The sequence below is a fragment of the Lissotriton helveticus genome, chromosome 11, assembly GCF_964261635.1.
Source record: "Lissotriton helveticus chromosome 11, aLisHel1.1, whole genome shotgun sequence".
NCBI lineage: Eukaryota > Metazoa > Chordata > Amphibia > Caudata > Salamandridae > Lissotriton > Lissotriton helveticus.
This window is the reverse complement of record NC_136072.1, coordinates 801,987,934-802,012,813: the sequence shown is the minus strand read 5'-3', so window position 1 is coordinate 802,012,813 and position 24,880 is coordinate 801,987,934. Positions and strand designations below refer to the sequence as shown.

The window sequence follows — 24,880 nt, the reverse complement described above, 5'->3', positions numbered from 1 at the left end:
GGTCGAAGCAGGTTGCGACCGCTCTCGTTGTGAAATTTTCCACTTGTGTTGAGGAAGCTGCAGCTCAAGTAGAAAGTCTACTTGAGAGGCAGAAAGCAGCAGCGCACTCTGGCATGACGCGTAGTGCCATTCACGCTGATTTTATAGCGTGGAACACACTCCAGGCACTAAAAATCAGTGGAAGCAGTGCGACTTAACATGCTCCACCACTGGCAGAACTCCACGGAGCGCAGCAGTTTTTATGGCACTTCGCAGAGTTCCACATATTAGAACTCCACGAACTCCACCCAGGCCTACATAGCACCCACCTCATTAAGAGAAAGAGACCTTCTGAGAAGGGAAAGGGCCTGTTGCTTCCTGGTTGAGGTAGGGGCCGGCTGGGGTGGTGTAGGAGCCTGCTACATACATTTGACTTTGAAAGAAGCTGAACTTGTCAGAATGTGCATTCCACCCTTGCTCGCCTCATAGAGGTGTTGAATACCAGGGAATAGGTGCAGCAGTTTCACATGGAGCCATCAGATCTTCTATGCACAACGTCCACTCAAGAGTTAATATGATAATCCGCACTCAATCTGTACGACTGGCCAAATTCACAGCCCCCAAGCTAACTACATCACGTGGGGTTTCACAAGGTTCCTCGCTTTCACCCCATCTGTTTAATCTATACCTTCTCTCTCTGATTCGAACACTGAAGGAAATGAACGTGACAACTTTCAACTACGCCGACGATCTCCAGCTAACCTTTACTATCGATAATTCGCCTAAGTCAGTGGTTGAATTCCAAACCACCATGCTATTCATTCGTCAATGGATGGATCAAAATCATCTAAAGCTTAACCCTAGTAAGACGGAATTACTACTGACAGGCAACAGTACTGGCTGACGGATCTAGGCTCCCCACCAGTACCATCTACCTCAGTAAAGAGCCTTGGGGTCATTATAGATAATGACTTATCATTAAAAAACCAAGTAGGTTCAGTGGTCTCCAAATGCTTCCATTAACTACGAAAGATTAGGAAAATCAGCTGCATGCTTACCCATGAAGCATTAGTACAGGTGACGATGGCATTGGTATTATCGCACCTGGACTATGCTAATTCAATCTACCTAGGGCTGCCTCTCTTTCTTATTAGGAGGCTTCAAATGGTCCAGAATCAGGCGGCCAGGTTGATCCATCAACAACCTAGATGGCAATCGGCCAGAGCACTGTTGAAAAAACTACACTGGCTCCTGATACCCCAAAGGACAGAATTTGAGACGGGATGTCTGGTCCTTAAATCATTGTACGGCAAGAGCCCTATATTTATCAATACTCTTATAAATAGGTATATTCCTTCCCGCAACATCCGCTCAATGTATCTTCAGTTTCTGACCACTCCTGCCTGTAAACAGAAACGACAAGGTGGACGACGGTTTGCATACCTGGCCACTAGACTCTGGAATTCATTTCCTCTGGTGATCCGTTCCTGTACAGATTTACTTAAATTCAGGAAATCGCAAAAAATGCGGTTGTTTATAAGTGCGCATGTATAGGCTCCCTCTGTTCTTGATATGTCCCAAACAGCGCCATGAAACCCCTGGGTGTACGTGCGCTTTATATACAACTTGTAACATAACATAACTAACATACCGAATTTAGGGAGCATGGTGTCTGGATAAACTTGACTTGATTAGGAATGTATAAAGCGCGCGATTGCCCGAAGGCGTCTTGGCGCTGAGGCTGATGCCCAGAGGATTCCTGGGAAAGAGCAGTGTGCTACCTTAACAGGTGAAAAGCCAAGTTTTTACGGCTTTTCTGAAAAGCGAAAGAGAAGGACTGCTTTTTATCGCAATCGGGAGGAGATTCCAGTGTTTGGCAGTCTGCAACAAAAAGCTTCTCCCTCCCCACCTCACCTGCTTAAACCTAGGGACTTGTAGAAGTTTTGTGTGGGTTTATCTCAAACTTCTGGACGGCACATAACATTTCAGGTGTGATCTCAAGAACTGTGGTCCTGCCCCATGCAAGGATTTAAAGGCCAGGCACAATAATTTGAACATAATCCTTTTTTCCATAGGTAGCCAATGGAGGGCTCTCAATCTATGTCCAACTGGCTCAGATCTGGGGATGTCGAGGACCAGCCTTGCAGCAGCATTCTGTAGGCGCTGGAGTTTTGAGAGATGTTGGGCTTGGTTATCTGGGCGTCAAAAGTCAGTTTGTTATCAACTGTGACTCCTAGATTTTTAACCTTGCCCACTGGTTTTGGGCAGTCGCCCAAACTGGCCGGCCACCAAGTGGGAGACCAAAAGTCTGTCTTTGATCCCAAAAGCATAACCTCGGTTTTATCACCGTTCAACTTCAGGCAGTTTAGCTGCATCCACTGATCTACCTGAGTCATGCAGTCATAGAATCGCTCGGCCGTTTACTCCGTATTGCCTGCGACTGAAACCACTAACGTGACTTTGGAAATTTTCCCTTTCTGTAAGGTCACCCCGATTTCCTTTTGCCTTTAATTCTCAATTCTATTTCTGCCGGATTTAGAACTCTCTGCACTCTACCCCTGCTCACCAGTGGTAAAGTGTTCCTCCTTTCAATGTGGGGGAATTGGCATACTCTAAATGGCATATTTAACTAACCTAAAAGTCCCTAGTATATGGTTCCCAAAGTGTACCCAGGGAGGTAAGTTAAATGTCACCAGTGGGCTACAGCCCTCATTGTTTCACCCACTGCATTAAAAGTGCAAATAGGACGCAGGCCTGTCAGCAGTAGTCGGCTGTGAAGTTTTAAACTGCGTTTTCAACCCATCAAAGTATCCCCTTTTGACAGGCCTGAGGCCCTCCTTTTAACTATTTATAATTCACCACTAATCAGGCCCGGACTGGCCATAGCAGGCACCGGGCAATCCCCGGTGTGCCGCACGGGTGGGGGCCGGTTTTGGGCCCTTAGGAGCCGTTCTTGTTATAGAGCCGTACCAAAATCGGCCGAAAACCGGCTCCGGCAAAGAGCTCGGCGGAACCTCCAACCCCCCCCCCCCCAGATTTAACTGAAAAGTGACTTTTAGAAAGTTACCACTGCCCTGTCTGAAGCCCCTGAAAGCTACATCTCTATTGTGTTCTTCTGCCAGCCAGTAGTTTGCATTTCAGCAGACGTCAATAAGGAGAGAACTTGCTCCCAGGAAAGGGACAAAGGGCACTGAGTGTGGGTAGGTGTAGTGTTGACAAGATGGCCTGTGAGCTGGCCCAGGCACTTGGAAAAACTTTCAAGAGGTCTACCCTGTCACAAGCATATGTAGGTGACACCCAGCACTGCACCATTCTGTTGCCTTCCCAGCCAGTCAGACCCCAATCACAGTGGACCTATTTTGACATTACAGTGTCACAGCCTGTCTTGACAGGTCTGATGTGTTTACATAAAACATATAGGGCCCACTTAAAAAGAGGGAAACAGAACGGCAAAACAATGTATATGTATTTACTGTCTGGTTGCTGAAAGCTAAGCTTTGTAATATTAGATGTCTATCTTTGAGGTTGTTGTGATTACAGGCACAGTCTACAACTGGATGTTAGTATTAGGATGGGAGAGGACACTAGGATTACTAGAGTACACTTCCCATAAACACCCCTAGCCTCCAGAGCCAAAGTTTAGTGTGGCTAAAGACTTTAGCCATCTTGAAAATGCTCAAAGTGAGTAGGGTTAGCCCCGGGAACCTTTACCCTTTGGATAGGGTGTCCACCCACTAGCTCATGCCAGGCATACATGTGCCATCTCCAGGCATCCACTTTAGAACACTCCTGGACCTGAGGAAGATCAGTCGAGGACTGAACCTGCTGTGTGCAACCTGGAGTGAGCCCTGGAAACTGGATAGGCTCCCTACATAACATAACATGTGTATTTGTAAAGTGCATGTTCACCCAGAGGTCTCCTGGTGCTGAATAACAGATGTTCATTGTTACCCAACTCAATGGTACTCATTTTATCGACCTCAGATGGATGAAAGACTGAGTGGACCTACCGGGATTTGAATCTGTGACCATGAGGTCGAACACAGGCCCCTGCAATGGACGCATTAGTCCACTGAGCCACCAGACCCGGCTCCCTCTCTTGTAGTGAGGACAAAAAAACTGACTCCAAGGGTCACGAGGTTGATCGCCTGTTTAAGATACAGGGATACAACAAGCTACAAAGGGTCTTTCATGCAACTGCCCAGCTGATTAGTGGCTACTGGACCTGGATTGGACCACCCTGCGAGTCTCTAAGTGCCTCACCTGAGACCCCGGAGGGTTCAAAAGTGTACTCTTGTGGTGGATTGGGATTTAAAAGACTAAAGTCAAAAGGTAAAATCTTTGACCAGGACCTTATTTTTATAGATAAATATAGACAGAAAAACATGTATCCACCATCACATTTTTTCATTTTTACTTATGAAAAAATGTGGAATATAAGTCTTCTCTTGAGTGACCTTAGATGCGTCAATCGTGGCTGCTAGTTAATAGCTGTGCAGACTGACTTGCAGGGGAGTTTAAAAAGTGGGGATGTTTTACTGATGAAGCTTTAAGCAGTTACACATGTAAGTAAATGCTTATGTCTAAATGTTCAATAAGTATGGCTAAATGCAGATAAAAAGAGCAAAAAGTAAATATGGATAATTAGAAATGGAAATGTTTAAAAATTAAAAGCCCTAGTCATGTTCTACTGTGACTATCATTGGCAGCTTGTTCTTATTGGACCTATTTTTACTTACAATTTTAAAAACTCATACATCTGGCTCCCCTTATTGGATTTTGTCACTTTGGTGTCATTTTGTTTATTACATTTCACTCTATTTGTCTAATTCATTATAGGAGTTTTATTGTTTTACATTTTGACTTAATTACTGTTTTACTAATAGTGGTTGAAAACTTTACTAATTGACTCTGAGTTAAGCCTGTCTGCTCCTTCCCATGGTTACAAGGGGGTTAAGCTCAGGTTTATTTAGTGAGTTTAGTTGTTCACCATGACAAGGACTGTGGTTATTATGAGAGGTGGCTACTTACTCCTCTCAAATATTAACTCAGGGCCTGCTTTATACTTTGGCAGATGAATTAAGTACAGTCACCAGGGTGAGTACTCTACTCCGACCATGGCGATGGTATGCCAACCACCACATTTAGAGATGTCCACCGGCCCAGCAGGAATCTCTTGCATTTGCAGGAACCGCCTTCATGGCGGTTCCTGTATACACATTGAAAGTTCCATCCACATGACGGAGCCATACGTTAAACTTTCAACTTTTTTTTTTCAAAAACAAAATCCTAAACCATGATTTTGTTTGTGAAATTTAAAAAGCAATAACCTCCTTGCCATGGGAGCTTTCTCCTATGGCCTGGGTGTAATTGTGCTGTTTTCACTGCCCCTCACCACCAGGTTTTTTTTGGTGGTGATGAATATTAAAAACTGCCCATGTGTTTGGCCACTCTAAATAGGGCGAGCGAACACATGGACAAACCTCCGACAGCTCTTTCTCTGTTGGAGGTGAATGTAGGCTGCGGAGACAGAGAAGTCCCTGCCGTCTATATACTGAGGTTCCACCCAACTCTAAATGAGGTGGGTGGAACTTCGCTTTGGCAGAGAGGGTACTCTGTCGATGTTGAAAAGGAGTACCCTTCCTTCCAAATCTAAATTGGCCCTCATTTCTTACAGTGGAGGAGCCACCAGAAGTCTCTTCAAGTGGGTGCAAGAGATGGAAACCTGTACCCTCATACAGTCCGGCCAACGGTGGGCATCAGGAGTTTGCTTGTTTTTCATTGAGTAACAAAAAAGAACTTAGCACTTTATGCCACACATGACGTTCACCATGTGTTTTATAAAGTGCATCTCATGCAGCAAGCAGTTCTTTGTGGCTTGTTTTTATTGTCAGATTAACTTGCATCTTATACATCTTATAAGTTCCTGTGTCCTCTGTGCTGAAATTCATTTGAGGTCAATGAGGAAGCATCTCTTGTCGATGTCCAGAAAGGAATCGGTGCCGAATGAGACCCGGAACATAAAACTGAGATGAAAGCTATTTCATATAGATAAGATCCTATGTTAGTAGGCATGATATGAGTCCTCAGTGTCTGCACAATTCCAAGACTCTCTACAGCAAATTTGGAGGGCAGCCTGTGTCCACACACTTGCAAGTACCCCTCGTAGAGAGAACAACCAGTTGAAATACTTGTGGTCCTATAGCACAGGATGGCCTTTTCAAATGGAATCAGGGGGCATATTATCAAGGCGGGCGATATGAGATCATCGCCGCTTTTGCGGCCGTTTTCGGCTGCAAAGCGGCTATAATTTTATCGCCCTATTAGCAAGCTGTCGCTAACAGCAGTTAGCGACAGCTTGTAGGCGATAGCGAGCGGTTTGGGGCCCGCTTTGCATGTCAGCGATATTTATCGCTAATGACATGCAAAGTGGGCGTACCCAACCTGTTAGCGACTGAAAGCAGTCGCTAACATCACTATCGCCTATTATCAACGCAGGCGTAGCGACAAGAAAATTCGCGCTAAGCACGAATATCGCTGAAAACTAACGCCTGCTCAGACCAGTTCTTAGCCTGTATATCCAATGGAAGGTGGATATTCAGGCTAAGTCCCTATTAGCGATAATGCCTGAATATCGCTGGATTTTCAGCGATATTCCCGCATTTCGCCGCTATCGCCGGATATTTTATCGCTTTGGAGATAAAAGTTGCTAATAGCACGTTATCTCTGCGATAAAATCAGGCGATGCGCGGCGATAAAAAAAAGTCGCTACGGTTTATTTGCGATAAATATCTCTAGTTGTTGATAATACGCCCCCTAGTTTTAAAGATACCACAAATGAGTGTTGCGCACTCGGAACCGTAACAGGATTTGAGTTCCATGCGACAAAGGAGATTCCTAGTGACAAACCCTCTAAGGAGGTCGTTTGGCCTTTAGCCAAATCCTTTTATTAGGAGGTTGAGCTTACCTTCTTCTAACCTCTTTATACTTCTAACCTCTTTATACTAGTTTTTTGGTACATGGGTACCATTGACTGAGACCTACATACCAAGAATCCCATAAACACCCCACCCAGTTGCCAGATCACTTAACATGCACCTCAAGTGGACCCAGAGCAATGCTCCTAATGAAACACTGGAGTCATTTCAGTATGAAAGCTAGCTTTTGGAGATCTTATCCCCCTAACCAACATGCAAAACATAAAGAGAAGTATAAGAAGAAAAGAAAGAAAAGAAGAACAAATCAGAACTCGTTTAAGTTCCTCATTGTGTACCTGTAGTTTCATCTGAAGGTTAATAGGTATTGAAGTTTTATTCTAAACAACCCTGTAGCCTGTGCCAGTGAAAATAAACATGTCACAACAATTTCACTTCTTTTTCTGTGCCACCAGAATATTTACTACCCCCACAGAACCTTCTATGAAGGATGATCATTTCTCTTCATTCGATTTAATACCTGCTTTTCTATATTCAGGCCAATTGAACAAAGCTCCACTCGGAGCCTTACACAGCAAGCATTTGGACCTCAGATACATAACACCCAAGGGTGAATCTTTTACATTTCTGGTGAAGACAAAGGTCCGGGGTGATCTTCATGTTATATTTTGGAAGAAGAGGCTAACATACAAGAGAAGAAAGGCAAAAATCATACATGAATCCATGTCTTCCTCTTATGCAAATAAATGCAAATTTGGCTAATCTAGCATATATTTTGTGGAAATTGGAAAATGTCGAAACATTTGCACAGAGTCTTCACTCTAATGCTTCAGTAAATGCCCTTTCTGCCTTCACAAGGAAAGGGGGCAATCGTGTGGCCTAGCAGAAAGAAAAGCAAAAGTTTTGCAGCTTTTTTGCACAAGAAGAATGGCATAAGTCAATAATTATTCTCTTCCTAATGCCATCCTAGAAAAGGTCATAGATGTACCCTCTGAGGTAAAACATTGTTCTAGCCTTCAACGGGTTAATTAGTAGAAAAAAGAAAAAGCCGGTATTTCTATTTTTAGGGTGATCCTCCTGATACCCCAATGGCAGGTCTATTACAAGTATTGCAAAGCTTTTCAGTTCATGGCCAAGCAACGGCCTGATAAGAAACAACGGCATCAATGAAAAGACTAGATTTTGAGTCAAATCTAGATCAATCACTTCTCCAGCAACCACCAATCGAAATTTGCCAAAGAAGTCATGCTGACTTCCATTATGGATGCAATGGTTTCAAGTGTTTTAACTCAACTTCTAAATCTTTGCAATATTGTTACATATATTATTTAATAAAAAGTCTTAAAAAATAAAAACGAAATTATCAGAAAGGTAAATATATTTAGGTGTTGTGAGAAAATTCCCAGTTCTGCCATGTCACCCTATTTTTTACTGACTTGTATTGCTTGGTTTTAGACTCTGCACGTTGGTGTCCAGTGCCCAGTGTGTGTGCTCTGATCACTAAACATATATAAATTGGATTATCATGAATGGCGTATTTTACTTTATGGCCATAGTATAAGGTGGGGAACTACATCCATAGCATGAAAACTTAAATGTCATGTGGTCTGCAGCACTTATTGTCCCTCCACCGGTGTGTCAAAAGAAAACATGGCTTCAGGTCGATTATTGTGGCTTGACTGCTGCAGTGTAAAACCCGCAGTGCAATCTGTTGAAAAACCCTTTTTAATAGGACAAAAACCTCCTTTTAAAATCGAAATGTCCGCCCATTGTACGCATTTTAGCCTACAAGGTAGGGTGCATGGTTTTAAAAAGAGGAAAGTTAATGTTACTGTGACCCTACAGTCACAAGGCCCTAGAGCTATTTTCACTGTGAAATGTCTAGCTGTCCTATGTAGAAAACTAGAGTACAGATTAAAATACTAATACTACTGTTTCAGGAATGGGACAATCTAGAAAAACAATCAAAGCACTATTATTAATAGTTATTTAAAATCCAATTCAATATTGAAGTCGGATTTCTTATAAATATTTAAGGAAAAGTAACTTTCTGAAAGTTACCTGCCTGAACTGTCCGAAGACTAATTCGCATAACCCATGTCAGCACTCTGCATGTGCTCAAGCCATTAGGAGGGACATAGGTTGAAATGCCTCCCAGGAGCAAACAATAGGTTGACCTGAATGGGTAGAAATTACCTCTCTGAACTCCATAGAATATTTGGAGAGGGGGCTGTGGGTATCCTGTGACACCACACTGTCAAATCCTGCTTGACATCTCTGTTGAGCGATATGTAACACTTGAGGTGCACTTAAAGGAAAAAGAACAGGATGCCAGAACAATTCTTGCGTGTCCTTTTGCTGGTTGCTGAAGGGTCCTGCTTTTGTCCTACTAGACATCTGTCTCTGGGTTTGTTGTGGATACATTGCCTGCTTCAAGTTAGATGTTAGTGTTAGATGTGAGAGGACACTAGGATTACCCGAGTACACTCACAAATCACACTGTCAGCCTCAAAGTCCAAGTTTAATATGGCCGAAGACTTTCACCATCTTGAAATTGCCCTGGGACATGGCATTTCGGGCTTGTTTACAGTATCGCAAAAATGAACAACTGAAAACGTGAGTAGGGTTGCCTCCAGGAACTTTTGCCTCATTGGTTAGGTAATGCCCACTCACTATCTAGTGCCAGACATAATTATGGCACCAAAGGCACCTTCATCAGAACAGTGGTTGGCCTTTTAAAGGATATCAGGTAAATTGAATCTGCTTCACTTGGAATCTGTGACCAGTGAGAAGTACCTGTGGAGGATGGAGTCTATTCCACTTGAAATCCACAGACAGAAAGATCTCCAGGGATCATAAGGCTGATCCCCTAGGTGGTTCCAGGAACATAAAAAAGCTGACATGGACATTCCTGTGAAGAATCCCAGCTGACCAGTGACAACTGGATTTGGACTGAGCTTTGCTCTTGCCTTCAGCTTAACACATACCGAGACTCAAAGTGCTCCTGTGAAGTCCTGGGGACCTTGGAATAATACTCCTGAAGTTGTTTGGGCACCAAACGAAGTTTGGGAGTTTTTCAAATCGTTTGCTCCATAGCTTCAAAGGGACCAACTGTGAAAAGTATCCTACTGGCAGATCAACAGCATCAGATTGAATTTCAGGTTTGTATTGCCTGGAGAAACATTTTTCCTCAGAAAAATGATAAAGTCCCTTTTTAGATTGAGATTTAGAAACTTTTTAAAACTTCCCTGCTTCCAGGCACTAGAATGGACAACCTGCTTGGTGGATCCAACCCACGTTACTTTGTGATCAGCATCAATTTGCGCATAGGTCCCAGTCTACTGTGATTATTGACTACTATTGGCGCTTTGCAATTATGGAACCCATTTTCGCTTGATTCTTTAAAAAATCATATCTCTGTTTCCTCTTATTCAGTTTTTCTCTTTTTTGGTGTACCTTTTCCTTATAAAATGTTCTATATTTTTATAGATTTCAGTGGGATTTTTTTATTGTGTTGCGGTTCCCACTTTTTTATTGTTTTGGTACTTCAAAATGCTTTACACATTTTAGTTAAGTTAAGCCTCTTTGCTCTGTACCATAGGTATCAGTGGGTGAGCTCAGGTTTAAATTACAGAAAGTTTTTACTGGACCTAACAGGATAGTGACTTTATTACTTATGGTTGGCACTAATCCATATCAACCAACAAATCACTAACCTTCACCTGTGCAAAGTGTGGAGTGAGCGACAGACCATATGCCTTACCCTACACCCGTGTGTAACCTCCGCTGTGCACTGCTTTCAGCAATGGGAGTTGACCTCAGGGCCTGACCTTAGACCCCAAGACATGTAGTTATGACCAAAGCTTTTTTTTTCACTAGCGGCCAACCAATCAGAAATGCAGTACCGAGCTGTTCAACGAGAGAAAAAGCTCCCCTGACTAATAAAAAGACTCTCCTTTAATTTTTCAGTATCTGGAGGCTCCCACTGGACCAACCACCCATATACACCCAATATGCCCAATTCTAAACCTTGTTTAACTGCTACTTGTTTCTGACTGATCGACTTTGCACCAAATCACAAAAATATCGCATTCTGAATGACCTTTTACTTTTTGCCAGATTTGGATAATTCCATTATGCTGTTTCTCTGCACTGGAGAACAAAGTTTCTTATGGGAATTAACATGAGAAAGCAGCATTTTTTGGCCTTCCTTTTTCTTGTCCCCCACTTGAAAAATCAGCACAAAGATGGATGAATGTTTGATGGAAATTTCTCAAATGGAACTAAAGTTATCAGCAAAACAAAAAAATGCTCTTCCAATGGAAACTCTGACCTACCTATACCTACACAATGGCAGCCTCCGCTGTGTAATAAATGTATAGCGCCAATTAACGTTGATGTGAAGAAAAGTACATCCATACTTACTTGTATATTCTCACCATCACAGTATTCTGGTAGTTGATATTCTGGCCAATGATATTTTCGTATCTTTGTATTTTCGTTTTGATAAATATGGGCTGTCTTCATGTGGCGTAGAACTTATACCATCTTCTAATAACTAGTGTGTGTTTTGAAACTTTGTAATTGTTTTAACTTCTCTAGCTTTGTAACGTACAATATATACCTGTGCTGCTGGGGCCAAAGAAGAGCCCTGAGTAACACATGTAAAACACCCAGGGGCTTATTTACAAGCGTAAGGCCACCCTGCATGAAAGGGAGGTTCCACGGGTGTTGCTGTGGATGTTCCCTCACAACACCAATGGATTCTGCCACATTTCCAGACTCCGAGAAATCGTAAACCTAGAAATGCGTCAGAATGCTTCACCTCCCCAGGGGAGGCGTAGGGAGGCGCAACGAGGAGAAAGACTTTCATTTCTCCTCTTTTTTTCCCTCTTTCTATCCTTGCTGCATTCTGCAGCACACATAGAACGAGGAAATCACCTCTTGTGATTGTTTATGTGCAGGAAGGTGTCCATTCCTCCATATAAACAATCATTGAATTTTTTTTTTTCAACTTCTATGTGTTCTGCATTAACCCCTTCCATGCTGCCGTCGGCCATTGGCCGACGGCACGCTACCTCGCTGGTGCTGCCGTCGGCCTATGGCCGACGCGGCCCCGCCCGTTTTGCGGAAGTGCCGCACTTCTGCAAAATTGGCGGCGCAGTGGAGGGGTTAAGCAGCACACATAGAAGTTTAAAAACGCCATTTCAGATTGTTTATGTGCAGGAAGGGACACTTTCCTGAACATAAACAATCATTTCCCTCAACGCAGGCATCCTTACACTATGGTGCAAGGGTGCCTGCATCGGCGCATGGCAGCAAATGGTGGGCCAGTGCAGGGGAGAGCAAAGGGATCCGTCATATCGTTGTAGATATGATGCATCCATGCACTTTGGAATTAACGCAGCATGGTGCAGTAAAATGGCTTGGGGCACCGTGCTGTGTTATTTGCTTGTAAATGAGGGCCTAAGTAGGCAGCCAGAGACTCTATTTCCTGTAGGTGAAGGACCCACTCTTCCTGGTTAGGCTTCTAAGCTGAAGGAAACAGTGACTGTGGTGCTTCAACTTGGGCACAGTCAGGAAACTTCTCCCTCCTTTGTAAAGCACAAAGATTGCCAACTTTGCTTGATATCATGAGCAAGGCATAGACGTTTGACATTTCCACCATCGAAATATGTCAAAACGATGAGGTGAGCGCTTGTCTGCCTTTCCAGTGCGGTTTTAGGTTTGCAGATTCTCTTTTCTATGAGATGAAGTTTCACCACCTATTGGTGGTGATTGAAGACAATTGATTTACTCTCAGAAACTACAATTTGACTAGGGTGTGATTCCAACTCCAATTCTTCATTGTGAACTGATGCTCATGTGTTCATTCTTCTGTGCAAGATTTTACAGCAATGACTATTTGCACATGGACAGACCTTATCAGACCATGTCTTCCCTTTGCTGTGACCTGATCTTCAAAACCTACTGTTTATGATTCCTTCTACCCTTTCTGGGATTGCTGCTAAGGCAAGGAATCTCCTAACTATGAGCTGGACCAGATTGTGCAACATTCCAAGTGATAAACTCTGTGCACAGAACTTTGAGCCCACTATAGATCTGCGCTACTTGGCAAATTTGAATATTCACACTGTGAGCTGAATGGTGTGTCCTGTGCCCTTCGCAGAATAGCCGTACTAGGAGTCTCCTCACTGTGAGCTAAACCGCTAATGTCGATTGAACTATGCTACATCCACAGCACAATCAACTTCTAATTGGCAAGGGCTTTAAACTGTTCTGGGCTGTACGCTGGGTCGGGGACTCTAAGCATGGAGAACTTGATGCAGCCTTCATTCTGGGCTAATCTTCAAGTCAAATATTGATCTAGTGACTATTGGCCTAGGCTAGGTACCATCAGGTCATGAACCAGTGGCCAATATTTAGTCTAGACTCCAAGTTCCAAGGACGACCCAAAAGACCGACTATTTTGGCTTATCACCAGACTCATTTTCAAATTTATGACTAGAAGGCGGATTACTGTGATGGTCTCAAGTGGAAGCCAAAGTCTACTCAACCCTAGCATCTACTAAAAGCTATATCCCCGGAGGAGGATGAGCTGCAATGCAGGCACTCTGGAATAGTGCTCAGTTTCATAGATTAACAGGAGGGGATGTGACCTTGTGGCTTGAGCTGCTGCGGCTGGAACCTGATGCCTCAAGTTCGAATATCAGCCTAGTGTTAAACTCAACATCGTATTTTGACAAAAACCCTTAATCTGCCTGTGCCTAAAACAAATTAAACAAAAATGTGAAATGCAATGTTTGTCAAGTGTATTTGTGTAATCCCTCAGTTGTATACTAGCTGCAAGATTGTCTCCCACCCCCTCATAAAGTACAGCACTTGGCTGCTTTATAGCTAGGTTAGCACTCTATTATTCCCAATTCATGAATAGATAGTTGTGAGTCTATGGTGGAAGGTATTTACTTTTCACATTTCCCCACGTGTTGCTGTTTGAGATGCTCTTTTGCTCAGTGACTCAGGGCCTTCACTTACTTGCGAGTGTGTAATCCATGTCGAAGCCAAAGCATTTGATCTTCTCGAGAGCCAGACTTCGATTCACAAAGACCCTACGAAGCAAAAAAAGATGGAAGTGAGCCAGAATGCAGTGTTATCAGGAGCACACTTAGCACCTCGCAGAGACAGTGAGGAAAGACTAGCAGTAGCAGTATTGGTGACTTCCAGTTTGGAACAGCAGCCAAGCACAGAAGGGAATATGGAACATGGCAAGTTTAGGACTGTCCTGGTCAGCTCTGGGTGCATTAAAAATTATCTTATTGTTGCACTTGTGGAACTCTGATGAAAGGACCTGCAATATTTAGGTCAAAGGTTCCTTAAAGATGACCTTTCTAACATCAGTGTGAACTATACACCAGGCATAGCAGTGTGTAGACTGTGCTGCAGCAACATTTTGGAGTTTTGATCTGTGCCAGCTCGGTGAGCGGTCTTTCCTTTGGATATACTGTTGTATCTTAATGCATCCTTCTCTGCATTCCAAGTCCCTGCTGCTCAGCCAGTGTGTGAGGCCACGTAGAATGTTGAGAGTGTTTGTGTGAGAAGAAGTGCCCGTTGAAGGTATGGGCTGAGCAGTAAGGAGGCTGCTCCTGAGGGGGCTTACCTATCTACTTTAAACTAAGATCTTATAAACCTTCATAAAGCATACACTATGGCCTCTGGATTTCAATTACAACATATACCACTATAGAGGTCTACACTGCAACCTGAGCTCATTTCACGCAGGCCCATGATCTCCGAAGACCTGTGGTTGCACATAAATACTTATATACCCACCGCAAACCCTCTGCCAGGTACTCCGAAATCATGGGAAAATACTGAGTTCAGAGGTAATGTTCTTGGCATCAGTTAATGTTTTTAGAGGCTGGTCCTCGGGTGGCATGGCACCCTCCATACAAAATAATTGGTATTGTGCCATCCCAGGCACCTTCTGCCACCTGAAGCTTCCAAGTGATGCTGTGAGGTGCCTATTCTACTCGTCATACCATCGCTGGGCATTGAGCAGATGGCTGGCATCACCAGTGCTTCCACCAGCCCACCCTTGAAAGCACTTAAGGTAACAACAACACTGTGTCTAAACTCATGCCATGCTCCCCACCACACCCACACCATGAATGCCACTTGGGTCGGGAAGTCTTCGGTGCCTTTGTTAGCATGGATAACCTGGGACAAAGGTGCTGAAGCACTGATAGTGTCATGCACAACTTAGAAGCATTGTGTCGTAGGTCATTCGTATAACAGATCAGTGTATTGTATTGCCTCTTCCAAGAAAGCCCCTGTTTGATTGTGGTGCAAGGAAGGTGTTACGTTGTGTTACAGAGATTTCTATAGTGCTGTACTGCCATAAATCTAGCCTCGCAGCGCTGTCGTGTTGGGGCACCTTAACACCCTGGTCTCAAGGACTCAGTCACACACCAGAGTCTGGCTCTTCTTGAGTATGATTATCTGTAGTGTGGCTGCGGTTTAAATACTGTTATTATGTATATGTATAGTTGTGAGGTGTTTTATGTTTTTTTGTTCTTTAGTGTTTGTAGCCCAAGATCTATACCAGTTCTGGCACCTGCCTTTGTGCCTCCCCAGCTTGAGGTGACCAAGATTGTGAAGTTGTGTGAAGGTCAGCAGTCTCTCTCTGAATTAGACAAGCTGTGGGTTGTTCAGCGGGTGTTGGTGTAGTGTGTTTATGTCTTCTCATGGAGTGATGTATATATATTGTTTAAATGCATGCATGCCCCACATCTTGCATGATAACCTACATGAATGCTTGCATGACCGCCTGCATTACTGCCTGCTTGACAATTTTCGTGACAAATGCAGAGCCAAGTGCATGACACAGTTTCTTATGTGTGACCATCCTGTCGATCACACCCTTCGCTTCTGACTAATGCATAGGCACAATCAGTAAAACAACACGACAGCATCACTGGTCCTCTTGCAGGCACCTACACTGGCCACATCAGTCACATGACAGGCGCACGTTCCATTCACTGCACTCCTATGCAGTAGCGTGCTCCGGGTCCTCGAAGCGCTTCAGCGGGAAACATCCATAACAACGTGGGCATTACCCCGCACTGCTATTACAATGCTGCTATTACAACTCAAGTCGTTACAACTACTTGCGCTGTAGGATAGGGAATGGTTTAATTTTCTATCCAACACCTTCCCTACTGTCAACGTGGGCTGGTGTTGGAATAGAAAATTAAACTATTCCACTATCCAGCGCCCCCCAACACAAGTCGTTGTAAAAACTGCGTTGTAATGGCATGCGGGGTAAAAGCCCGCGTTGTAATGCCCTACAACCGCTTCAGCGCCTTGCACGGGTGGGGCAGGCTCTGTAACTGCTTTTACAAAAACAGTACAGCGCAGAGTGGGGTGGTTGTCTTTGGAGCTCTGTGATGTCCAAGGTAAGGTGTCCCTGAACCGCGTTACATGTGTACATTCGCCTTATTAAAGCATTTTGTAGAGATTGGGAATGTTTACAGCAGTTAATATTAATATATAATGATGAGCTCTTCAAGGCAGCAGCCTTGTGGGCGTGGATGAAGCCGGAAGCTAGGCATTTGGCTAGCTGGGCTGATGGCCAGTCTATTCCTGCAACACACCGCCGCACTCTTGCATGTGAAGGGCTCTCGGAGTGTCCTGGCATCCCTCCGAGAGGTTATCACCGAGGCGCTAACACCACCCTGTCTTGCCAAGCACTTGGCTGCCCAGAGACAGCACCCTTATGTTGACCCACTGGAGAGTAGTCAGTGCAGCGGGGGCGCTGCCCGTGCTGGTGTGTATGTGGAGAAGGCCCTCTGGGCGCCCACCATCTATCCAGGGGGCTGCCACTCGGGATCTTTCGCCTTGTTTTACCCCGTGCTTATCTGAGCAGCGTAATCTGTGTGTTTAAGTGATCTGGCCTTGGCGTGGTTGTCTGACTGTGTTATCCTGAGCACCTGATAAGATAAGTGCTCCCTTTCGAGACGTCGACTTTGCGTCTGATGCTCTGTCTTGTACTGTAGAATCCTTGAGCCATCGGGAGTCAAGCGGGCATTTCAGAGTCAAATTAGCCAAACTCTGAGACATGGATAGGGGAGTGTCAAACTGCAGATTTTGTTGCAAAATGCACACTAATGTATGCAAATGTTTTGCTAGAGCCAGTATTGAGTGCAAAATGTGCTGCAAATGTGCCTAATGCAAAATATTATGAATTTTGCAAAGCGAATTCAAAGTTTTGCATGGGCCTAGACACTTTTGGCTCGGGGCTGTGGCCTGTTTCTGACCCTGGCATATCTCTGGGAACTTGCACTTTTTAACCCCATGCCATTCCAATAAGAACATTCAGCAAACCGGCAGTTGGTAAATTCTGTCCTCAGTGACTCAACAGGTCTCAGTCCTTTGTGGAAAATTCGAGCCCTACTAGGGACCAGGGTGTAAGGCCCCATTTACCACATTTTGCTTGAAAGCAGGGTAAAGGGAGTGATGCCTAGGGCAAATGAAGTAGGCTGGTTGCAACCATAAAGCAAAAACAGGTGTTCAAAGGCATTTCACGTCCATGTTCCCTTCCATGCTGCGTCTTTCCTTCCTCCCAGGTTTGAGTATTTGCGAGCACAGTAGAGATTTTTTGGCTGAGTGAAGTGTCCGGAGGTTCTGTTTTTTAGCCTTGCCACCTGCAACCAATTGATCTTTTACAGAAGCCGCGCCTATGTTCAGATTTGGTGGGGGGTAAAACAAGTGCACAACAGCGCAGGAGTCATAGTTTTTAAGATGATGTGCTTCCTCCTACAGGCACTCCTGCCTACGTTTCTCTTCCCTACTATACCCGCCACAGACAGACTGCACTCATTCATTCACTCACGCAGTCACTTACTGGCACTTTGATTCATTCGCTCACGACTTAAAATGCTTATGCGTTGCCTCCTACAGGCTACTTCCCCCCACACACACTGCTCTCTCTTACCCGCTCTTACTACCCCAGAGGTCCAAGATTATGAAATCCAACAGCGAGATGGGAAAAGTCTACATCCTGCATCCTTCCATCTTTCAAACAAGCATTTACAATGCAATGGTTTCGCCTTTGGAAAAGTTACAGCTATTGGCATTGTAAATGACAAAATTTGTATTTATGAGTTAGTTTAGAAAACAGATAAATAAATGTCATTTACATTGCCATTAGCTACATCTCTCGCAAATGTGAGACCTATTGCATTTGCACCCACACATAGCCACACACACACAAAGGAACACACACAGAGCCAGCCACACACACAGAGCCAGCCGCACACACACACACACACCCACACACACACAGAGCCAGCCACACACACACAGATCCATCCGCACACGCACACACACACACAGAGCCAGCCAAGGCTGCAAAGAAGATAAAAAGTAACTGGGTAATATAAAGGAGGTACAGGAATATGAGTAGTAGAGATTGAAATGGTGTGTGGCACATGAAGAGGTCTGGCAACAGGTTATGAGGTAAAAAGGCTGAGTGGGTTTTAAGGAATGGGTGGGATCTGTGTCATGTATTCCTATAGGTTCTGAATCGATCCCCCTATTCCTGACCCTATTCTGGTTAAACTAACTATCAAGTTAACTAACAGTCAGCCCATGAGGCAAGAAAAGCCCCCATGATGCAGATACCGTTATCTGACGCAGTCACACTACGGCACAGGAACGTGTTATCTGATTAGGTCATAACGCTTGAGATCTAATTAGACAAGCGACATTCCTCCAGCCCCTGATAAGGCATACGACGTTCTCATAACAAATCAAACCTATGACAACCTGGAAAATCCGTGCGGCCATTGTTTTGATTTCACAGAGAACTTCAGTAAAAGAATGTGCTAACGAGCAAGTCGTATGACATCTTTATTGACGTATCTATGTCCATCCTTACGTCAATCTCGGCACCTTTAAGGTATAAATATTGCCGATCTTGCCCTATGCAAACACACGCGTGGTGACAAGACGGAGCAGCCATACTTGCCGAAGCCCAGAAGCAGAGCAGACCCCGCTGGCAGCAGCCCCGCCTTCCTGACGCGCTGAGAGACGCGCTGCTTTCTCCTGCCGAGAATCCAGCACCGGCGTTTCCGGGTAGCCCTCGCAGGCAGCCTGGAATATCGAGAGCAGAGAAAGAGATACCATTCCTCATTCATCCTAACTTCCAGGTACAGAACTGAATAACCCCTCACAGAGAATTCTTTAGTTATTCACTTGGCAAAAACAAACTTAACTTAAACTGTAACTTTCTATTCCCGCCCACGCATTAGACTTAGGTCAGGTACACGGGGTAGGCGTATTTAGAAACACCAGTTGAGTACGTTTAGTCAAATGTATATGTGTATGTAAATATATTTTAATCATTTTAAACATCATATGGCTCAGAAACCATATCAATGTTTTTACAGTATTATTTTATACTATTGCTTTTAATGTATGCACTTTACTTAACTATAAGTATTGCAATAATATCGATCCATTTCTCTTGTACGAGAAAAGAGACTGATCAATAAATAACACCTTTTTATTGAACACGCCCGTCTCTTCCTTTTCTCTACAATCTGATGAGACTAAGAATGCACGTACTGACTGAGTAAAATAATTGCCTTGTGCTCACACGACTCTGGAGATACACTCTTGATTAGGGGAGAGCAAAGTTGTCATGTTCTATGGTTGTCAGAAACTAAATCCCTTCTTGTCTAATCAGGGGAGTTAATTCTTTCCTGAACATTCGAGAAAGTTTCTAGCGAACTCTGAGCTACGCTGGCAAACCCAAAACTTAAGTCTAGTATCGACAGTAGTAGACCTAGTTAACGTCTGGCCTAGGCCTTTACTGCTGTAGGTATTATTCCAATGCGCAGAGCCTATTGGGAAGATAGGAACTACACTACATCTGCAGAGTGGGAATGAAAGTTGTCATGGGTGGAAGCAAGGAGCCCAGGCTGGGGTTCAGGATGAAGGGAAGAATAGCAAGCGACACAGAAGGCCTTTACTGCTGTAGGTATTATTCCAATGCGCAGAGCCTATTGGGAAGATAGGAACTACACTACATGGCGCCCAACGCGTTTGGAAAGGGCGATAAAACTAACGTAAGACATTTAGAGTAACTCAGTCGTGCTTTCTCACTCAGACCCCTTTTCCCAAATACTCCAAAGACGTCTGGAGTGGGTGAAAGGTAATATCCTCCAAAACCTCGCAGGGGGGAACTTCCTGTATGGTTCTTGGTTTAGTCAACGTTGAAGGATAAACAGTTCCAAAAATATTGTGCATCTAATCTCTGTTTCCATAAGAAACCTGATCTGCAAACAAACATAATACCATCCTGTCGGTAAAATGGGAGACAGTGATGATGAAAGAGAGGCAATTAGATTAGCAGCTGAAATAGCAGCAGCAGATACTGCACTACAGGATGCAGACGCGGATATAATACTCATTCCGGTCAGCAAAAGGAAATCTATAACCTTAAAACTTATAGAAAATGGACTGACACCTAGAGGTGGCACAGTCATATTCGTAATTGAGGCACACGAATATCGGCAGACAGAGGTATACTATACATGGATACATTTTCCAGCAGCAAATGCTGTAACAAAGTACTTCCACTATTACAAAATAGAGGTACCACCTGACATTTACACTCCTTTCGAGGAGGTGGAAGTACCACTCAAATTCCAAGAGCATTTGCTCTTATTTGATGGCGCCCTAATACATAACAATCACATTACAAGGCTCGGTCCTTTAGGTAGACCAGGAGCAACGTGGCCGGTCTTAGCCGGATACACACCACACCCAGACATCGAAGGAATGTCTACAGGAGAGCTGTTAATACAGCTAAAACAATTACTAAAAATTCATAGACAATTAGTTCAGTATGTAATGCGGACTTCAACAATTCAGCCAGCGATTAAACTTCCACAGCTGACCCCTCACCAGGGGAACACAAATAAAATCACACCACAGAACATCCAATCCTGCCTAGGTAAAGTTCCGGCTAAACGGGAACAGATACCATTCTGGTTGGCACAGAAAATCACCCAAATAGAGGCGGTGTTTCCTGACACCACCCCGCTAGAAAAACACAGGATTCTGACTATATGTCTCCCAATGGGAATCGCACCACACATAGAGGACTGTGACACTTGGGGTACAGTCTTTGCTTCAATCTACACAAAAACGCACGGTGTTCCATCCATTTCGGTAATACCAGATGTGCTAAAACAAATTCAAGATGAATACGGTCCAGAACCAGCTTTAACTCTTGGTATGAAATTACTGAAAGACTTCAAGCAGGTCTCGGCTATATTATTAGCCAATATAAAAGGTGAAGCAGCAAACGTGGCGATCCGCCAGAGGTTAAAAGAGACAGATATAGCAGACCAACCAGCTGAAATTGCCAGAATCATAGAAAAATCCTATGAAGAACTAGGTAGAGATAGTTTAGGTGGAATACCAGTAAAACCGCAACTGACTGAAAGTCCAGAAAAAATATTTTTTAATAATAATTCACCAAAAAAGAACTGGGATGGAAACAAACAATCCAATCCAAAAGAAAAGAAATTCCAGTCCCGAGGAAGGTCTCCTAGGCGAAGGGAGAAATCTCCGAACCAGAGACACAGGTCACCCCAGGGTGACCCCTCTGGGAAAAGATATAACCTTAGAAATAGGGATAATATTAAAAAACCTGATAGATATCAAGACATTGATACGCGTCCCTCTCAATCTTTTCAGAATTCCTCGCAGAAATCGGAAAGAAGAGGACGATCAGAACAAAGAGAAGAGCACACCAAGTCCAAAGACAAGGAACCTGCTCAACAAAAAAAGAAATTACAATTTCCAAAAAAGAAGGTAGCCAGTATCAAGGTAGTTAACAATGCCGAGAATACTGAGGACACAACTGAAAAACGGAGAGTGGGCTCAGACAATGCTAGACAGCGCAGCAGAAGTGAGCATAGCTCGCAAAGTCCTTATGAATCATCTGGAGACAGTGGACACGAATGAATATCTTCAAGTGGAAACTGCAGACACCAGAGTTAGCAAACCCCACAAGATATACGAGATAACATTACGTATAGAGGGAGATAAGACTAGGAAAATAAGGGGACTATTTTGGGATAATCTCTCCAAGGGCTATGATATCCTTCTAGCTGAAAAAGACTGGCCACCAGAGTTTGTCAGGGAGTGCCCTCATGGCGAAGAAGTAATTATGCCTGCCTTCTCGAATCAAATCCCGATTCATAAAAAATACACACTTGCTAGAAAGTGGGCAGTGGCCTTAGCACCTGCTTTATATAAAAATCATGTAGGATGGGATGAGGATTCTCCTCCTCACAAAATCCAGTTAAAATCACAACCTACTGCACAAAGGCAGTACCCAATTAAGCAAGAAGCTAAAAAACAGGTAAATGAAATACTAGATCAGCTAGAATACCAGGGGGTGATTGAAACTTGCACCTCACAAATGAACAATCCTTTGTTTCCGGTCTCCAAACCAGACAATTCATATCGTCTAGTTTTGGATTACCGACACCTTAACACATGTTGCAAAACTTTTGCAGTGCAAAACTCACACAGTGCTGCACTAATGAATAACATAGTGCGCAAAAAATACAAAACAACCTTGGACATCTCCAATGGATTCTTTTGTCAAAACATAGCACCAGAGAGCAGATATTTAACTGCATTCTCAGTAAATGGCACTCAAAAACAATTCTGTCGGTTAGCCCAGGGGTACAAGAACAGCCCGGGAGTATTCTCAGCGAGAGTAACAGAATTACTACAACTATATGATGATGAAGCATTATCTTATGTCGATGACATTTACTTAACAGATGATGACTTGGATACTCACTTGAAAAGAGTGAACACCATAATACTTGGGTTCGCAGCAGAGGGTTACAAATTCAACTTTAAAAAATCCAGAATTGCCCATCTGACAGTCCTATTCTTAGGATATGAATTATCAAGTGAAGGTAAAAGCCTGGCTGACAATTTCCTAGAGAAATGTGCCGTACTCCAAGCACCTAGAACACTAAAAAACCTACAGTCAATTCTAGGCTTCCTAAATTTCGGAAGAACATACATTGCAAATTACGCAGAAAGGGTCAAACCCCTTTATGATCTAATTAAATCAGACTTTAAAAGATCCAATTGGACTCAAACACACACAGAAATTTTGAGATCCTTACAAACAGACATGCTAATTAAAACAAAATTAGAAACACGTGATAACACACGCAATCTTGTGATTCGAGTCATCCCAGGGAGATGCGGATTCACATACCTGACCTCTAATGAGGGAGAAAAGGTACCAATTGCATTCAAATCACACTTGTACACAGAAGCTGAACAGAAATTCAGTAATACAGGAAAAGTCATTCGTGCAGTTCAAACCGCAATAGCTAGAGAAAAAGATCAAGCTGACGGTAGACATATAACAGTCAGAACAGCAGAATCAGCCTTTGAGGCACTAACAACACCGTGTAATTTACCAACAACAACATTGAATCCGGAATGGATACAATGGGTGAATTCAATCACAACGGACAAAGTATACTACTACTTTGATCCAGAACTAGAAGAATTAAAAAATCTAAAATATGAAAAGACGTATCCTCTGCCAATCGACATTCTGCCTCTACGACATTACGCCTGTGTAATCTATACAGACGGACATGCTCAACCCTCCGTTTGGGGAGAACAAGCATACAACCCCACATGTGAGATTACAAAAGAAGTGTGGCGCGGAGGTAAACTAAGACCTCTATTAACAAAAACACACTCAGTTGAAACTAATTCAGAACAACAAACTGAAATAATAGCATTGAAAATGGCGCTAGATAATGCGGATCGCGAATTCCCGACACTTATAGTGTCAGATTCATATTACTGCGTCAAATCATATAACAAGGATTTGCAGACATGGATTCAGAACGGTTACAAAGATGACACAGATGCACCAATAAAGCAGAAACTGCTCTGGGAACAAGTAGCTCTTTTACAAAAAGAACTACCAAAGACTCACGTGATACATACACTGAGTCATCAGCGTGATGGCGTTCACGTTGTAGGGAATTCATTGGCTGAAACAGCCGCAGCGGCAGCCACTAAATCGGCTCCCGTAGTTCGAAAAAAGCGTACATTAAAATACATTGACGGTGAAACAGTGCTGGCGGTGAAAACGTCATCAAAAGGCGACTGCTCAGCGTTACCGATCAACTATCCACTCAATTATACATACATAATCGATGCAAACTCCGTCCCTTTTGCTCGAATCCCTGGAGTGGGGGATAGAGTGATTCCAAACATGGACAGGAGAAAATTGTTAATCGCAGACGCACACATGGGCGAGGGTCTCAGACACCTTAAATTAAAAGATTCTCTGGAAGAATTACAATCACGGTACTGGTGGCCAGGCATGAGCCTGCATCACACAATGTTTGTAAAAAACTGCCCAAACTGCAACAGAGATCGCAGTGGGGAGAGAAACAGTTTAATACCTCGTCGTATCAAGGCAGATAATATCACCAGTAAAAAGCAGGGCTTGCGATTAACATATACAGGCTAGTTTCCACTTATAATGTTGATCCTCAGCGCTCGGCTGACGTCCGGACTGTTATACAAAGATTTGCGAGTCTAAATGGCATATACGCTAAGAGCATGCTACGTTCGACCATTGTTTTCACTCAAGCACACCAGCCTGGGGGGAAACATGGCCGAATGAGCACAGTCCAGCGGGAATCTTCTCACTTCCTTCCTGAGGGTACGGGATGGTGTAAAGAAAAAACCAAGGCATAAAGCAATCTATAGCGGAAAGGAAATTAGGTTCTGGAGCTGGGTGGGTCAAACATCTAATAAGTGTCCAACGTAGTCTAAATAACTTGCCAAGAAATTCTCTGAAGGGATTCAGTCCGTACGAATTATTATTT

At 43.6% G+C, this 24,880-nt stretch overlaps 1 protein-coding gene across 3 annotated transcripts in view; it reads right to left on the bottom strand.

Moving 5' to 3' along the window:
- Positions 1-24,880, bottom strand: part of LOC144791966 (cytosolic purine 5'-nucleotidase-like) — a 409,269-nt gene that overhangs the window by 125,326 nt on the left and 259,063 nt on the right. For all 3 annotated transcript variants that reach the window (XM_078666825.1, XM_078666826.1, XM_078666824.1), the window contains exon 2: positions 13,950-14,023. In XM_078666825.1, coding sequence (XP_078522951.1) covers positions 13,950-14,023 — 74 coding nt within the window. The remainder of the gene's footprint in view (positions 1-13,949; positions 14,024-24,880) is intronic.